This window comes from Tachysurus vachellii, chromosome 6, assembly GCF_030014155.1.
Source record: "Tachysurus vachellii isolate PV-2020 chromosome 6, HZAU_Pvac_v1, whole genome shotgun sequence".
NCBI classification, from domain to species: domain Eukaryota; kingdom Metazoa; phylum Chordata; class Actinopteri; order Siluriformes; family Bagridae; genus Tachysurus; species Tachysurus vachellii.
Window position 1 is genome coordinate 553,975 of NC_083465.1, and position 4,925 is coordinate 558,899.

At 43.7% G+C, this 4,925-nt stretch overlaps 1 protein-coding gene across 1 annotated transcript; it reads left to right on the forward strand.

Moving 5' to 3' along the window:
* Window positions 1-307: 307 nt before the first annotated feature.
* On the forward strand, window positions 308-4,100 carry c6h2orf50 (chromosome 6 C2orf50 homolog). The gene is made up of 3 exons (XM_060871594.1): window positions 308-816; window positions 1,391-1,430; window positions 1,674-4,100. Exons 1-3 carry the CDS (start codon window positions 581-583, stop codon window positions 1,869-1,871), a joined length of 474 nt encoding a protein of 157 aa, XP_060727577.1. The 5' UTR covers window positions 308-580; the 3' UTR covers window positions 1,872-4,100.
* Window positions 4,101-4,925: the final 825 nt, after the last annotated feature.

A 4,925-nucleotide genomic window follows, 5' to 3' on the forward strand; every position in this document is an offset into this window, starting at 1 on the left:
TGGGGGGGAAAAGGAGTCGCCTCCGAGAATCGATTCCGTACAATAGATTTTAAAGGTGTTTGAAGATAAATCTCATGATTTGTAGTCTGTGATTTTTTTCAATTGAAAAAGTCAAATGTAACCCTTAAGCAATGGACGCAATAACATGTAAATATACAGCTGTAAATTATTATAAACAAGGCTCTGAGAATATGATTTATTACAATATATGTTTATCGGATTATTCAGAAGATTACAATACATATGATATCACAAAAAACGTCCAAATAAATCTAAATATTAGTCCAATACTTAGGGATAATCTGACTGTGTGAATGATGTGTGTACAAAAAGACACCGAAGCAGAATCGACTGAAGGAGAATCGATTCTCTGTGTCTCAGTGAGTCGACTCGCAGCGCTAGCAGAAAGTGATCGGATGTGAGGGGACGCGCGTGGAGATTTCCGCGCTGTCATGACAACCGTCGCGCAGTGTTACTTACACAACAGCACGGGATGACGTGTAAAACAATTCATGATAGTGTCCGTGTTTGCGTGCAGTTCAGTTTCCTATCTCAGTCGAAAGCTTGTGCACTTTGAAGGATGGACCGCAAAGTCAGCATCAGACGCGCCACGTCGGCCGGTTACCGCTTACCGGAGCGCCCCAGCGTCCCTCTGGCCTCTCAGTCCACGGTGTCCGTGAGGAAACCACAGCAGAGCGCGCCGAGGAACACGAGCGAGACACCGGCGTGGCGAGACCCGGACAGCCTGGACCCGGTGAAGCAGGACCGGGTGTGGAGAGAGCTGGTGCGCGCGGAGAGAGACAAGGTTAAAGAATGGTAACGTAACGAGGCTTCATGATCTTTCACTTCTCTCTATGGACGGAGCTTCTTGTGTGTCAGCACTTAAAAGTGACACGTCGTTTCGCTGTTATTCGATACGGAAAGGTTCGCGGTTGACCGCGTGCCCCGTGTACGGTGTGCGTTACACGGTTGCTTGGTCCCGCGCGTGATGGTAAAGCCGTGGATACTGTAAACACACACACACACACACACACACACACACACACACACACACACACACCAGTTTTATATCACTCCAACACACAGTTGGTCAGTAATGGTTTGTGTGTTTTAATCTTAAAAAAAAAGGAAAGAGAAAGATTTTAATAATGAATATGAGCTCACAGGTCAGACTCACAGCTTCCATTTCAGGCTGTTTACATTGACATCCAGTGGATCAGACACGACTTGTGCTCCAACAACAGCTTTAATCTCTAACTGAAGTGATGTAGAAGTGTGCAGTAACAGTACGAAGTCCATTCTAGGAGACCTTTTAGAACTAGTTCTAACTTTTTCCCCTGTTTATGATTTACTTGTAATAGCTCTGGGATTTTTTTTTTTTTGTTCTCAGGGAAAAGAACTGGAGTTTTCTGAAAGACTTTGATCAGCTGGTAAGGAGTCACACACACGTCTTCTCACACTTCTGTTCATCTCCAACATGTTGAGGAGCATTTTTATCTTTTAGGGTCACCTCACAACAGACAGCTGGAGTTTCTACTGTGTTGAGGTTTACTTAGCTTTTTAATGCTACATGCCCTGACATGCTAGGTTTGTAAGCTAGAAATATTTAGCATTAGGAATATAAAGCCTTTTTTTAAAATGAATATATAATTGTTATATAACTTGATGTTTAGGGTCGTCCCAGGACAGAGGAGCCGCTCCCCAGCTCTGTCTCTCTGTTCTCTGACACACTGCCCAACACCAGCAACCAGACATTCGGCAGTCGCGTGTGCACTGAACTTGGTAAAGAGCTGATGCGAATGGACAAGCTGCTAATGCTAACGGCGTCGCACCAAAAGACCAAAGCGAGTCCTGAAATGCAGCCCTGCTGACGCCAGGTCACCGTCCAACCCCGAGGTCTGAGCAGCACAGAGACACACGTGTTTGTAGTTTTTACAATTTATCAACATTATCACCTCGTCCTCTTCTACACTAGCAGAACCTCGTCCTCTTCTACTCTAGCAGCACCTCGTCCTCTTCTACTCTAACAGAACCTCGTCCTCTTCTACGCTAACAGAACCTCGTCCTCTTCTACGCTAGCAGAACCTCGTCCTCTTCTACACTAACAGAACCTCGTCCTCTTCTACGCTAGCAGAACCTCGTCCTCTTCTACACTAACAGAACCTCATCCTCTTCTACACTAGCAGAACCTCGTCCTCTTCTATACTAGCAGCACCTCGTCCTCTTCTACACTAACAGAACCTCGTCCTCTTCTATGCTAACAGAACCTCGTCCTCTTCTACGCTAGCAGAACCTCGTCCTCTTCTACGCTAGCAGAACCTCGTCCTCTTCTACACTAACAGAACCTCGTCCTCTTCTACACTAGCAGAACCTCGCCCTCTTCTACACTAGCAGAACCTCGTCCTCTTCTACACTAGCAGAACCTCCTCTTCTACACTAGCAGAACCTCGTCCTCTTCTACACTAGCAGAACCTCCTCTTCTACACTAGCAGAACCTCGTCCTCTTCTACACTAGCAGAACCTCGTCCTCTTCTACACTAGCAGAACCTCGTCCTCTTCTACACTAGCAGCACCTCGTCCTCTTCTACACTAGCAGAACCTCGTCCTCTTCTACACTAGCAGAACCTCGTCCTCTTCTACACTAGCAGCACCTCGTCCTCTTCTACACTAGCAGCACCTCGTCCTCTTCTACACTAGCAGAACCTCGCCCTCTTCTACACTAGCAGAACCTCGTCCTCTTCTACACTAGCAGAACCTCGTCCTCTTCTACACTAGCAGAACCTCGTCCTCTTCTACACTAGCAGAACCTCATCCTCTTCTACACTAGCAGAACCTCGTCCTCTTCTACACTAGCAGAACCTCGTCCTCTTCTACACTAGCAGAACCTCGTCCTCTTCTACACTAGCAGAACCCTGATAGCTCTTTATAAAGCTAAGCAATAATAGGCCCTTCACGTACGCTTGAGATTAGTTTACTAATATTTATACAGATTATTTATGAATAGAAAGTAGCTATGTCGTAATCACGTCTTGCAGATGTAGCGAACCTGCTGCTGTGGTTATGTTCAGTAGGAAAGCAGCAGGACTCCACGGTTACAGCTGGAATTATTAGTATAATGTAAATGTAGCTGCATGTAAATGTTACAGAAATATATTTCTCATAAATAAGTTGATCAAGTCAAGAAGCTAAAGCTAACGTGACAGACACCTGAAGCAGATTTAGCTTTGTTTACAAAATAAATCCTTTACACGATTAAGCCGAATTTTAGTGTTAAAATGAGTGTATAAAAAGTTCATAAAATATATAAGGGAAGCATTTACCAAAACATTTCCTGTTTCTTAAAAATGTGCCAGAATTGTGGCCATTCTGTATAGCCTGTGTTTTAGCTCCTCAGGTCAACAGGCTTTTCCCTCTTTAGTACCCTTTAGTACACCGAAAACACACCAACGGTGGAGCAGGAGCTAAAGTCGTCCTTGTGAGTAGAATTCCTGCAATGGAAATGCACAGAAAAATCCTGACATGACCTGACATGATGATCAGCGATGCATGTAGATACCACGTGCTTCTGTCTTTCTGTAATATCACATTTATATAAGTATGAACAATATAGAAGTTCTTTTATTGGATTTACTTCAGTGTGTACAAGAGAAAACTCACACAGAGACAAAACAGGGTTATTAATTTTGTATTGTGTGACTTTTCCCCCTGCTTTCTCACCGTCACTGTTAACAGGTTAAACCTTGTTTTTTATTTTGTTCCTCCGAATGCTGTCGAGTGTGTGGGAGTTTCTTATCAGCAGCTTTCAGATAGAAGGAGAACGTGGGTGACGGAGGTGGGATCACACGGAGCGTCTGGCGTGTTCACGTCTTAACGTCTTCCAGTAAAATGCTTCTGATGCCTCCTCTGATTTTGCCTTGACTCATCGCCCACTGACTCACATCTCTGTGGAAAACAGGTGCACTGAGGATTAAAACCCACTCAGACCTGCTTTTGTTTTAATTCTGTACGACAATCATCAAAGACGTAAAGCCGTTTCTGTTAAATTAGGATGGAGGTGATTTCTAATTCTCTGCCAAATCTCAATAAAGAATCTGACGAAAGTTTTTTTGTGCCATTACATTTGTCTCTGTGGAATGTTAGAGATGTGTTTTTTTTTTTTTTATAATCAGTGTTTTAGGTTAAAGATAAAACTCCAGGTGCAGAAACACAACATGTTTAATGAGAAGGTTACTTCACTGATCTTTTATACAATTTATAAATTGTCCTTTTAATTTAGCAATTAAAAAGCAGCTGCATTGCTAGGTTTATTTTAATCGCTTGTGTAATAAGACTTTTTTTTATCACTTTTTTTATCACAAAGTTTTTACATGTAAAAAGTTTGATGGTGGAAAATAAATCTGTAAGTTGATCATTATTGTCCTGTAACACGAGTGAGCGCGTGCTCGGTCCACTAGAGGGCGCTGTGCTTAATGGTTTAGACGGTGATGCGCGCGAGAGACGCAGAATGTAGAATTAAATAAATAATAAAATATTTAAATAAAAGTAAATTCCGCTTTATTCATTCATTCATTCATCTTCTACCGCTTATCTGAACTACCTCGGGTCACGTGGAGCCTGTGTCTATCTCAGGCGTCATCGGGCATCAAGGCAGGATACACCCTGGACGGAGTGCCAACCCATCACAGGGCACACACACACACACACACACACTCTCATTCACTCACACAATCACATACCATGCATGTCTTTGGACCGGGGGAGGAAACCGGAGTACCCAGAGGAAACCCCCGAGGCACGGGGAGAACATGCAAACTCCACACACACAAGGTGGAGGTGGGAATCGAACCCCCAACCCTGGAGGTGTGAGGAGAACGTACTAAGACACCGTGACCCCCCACTAATGATTCTTAAATTGTTCATTTATT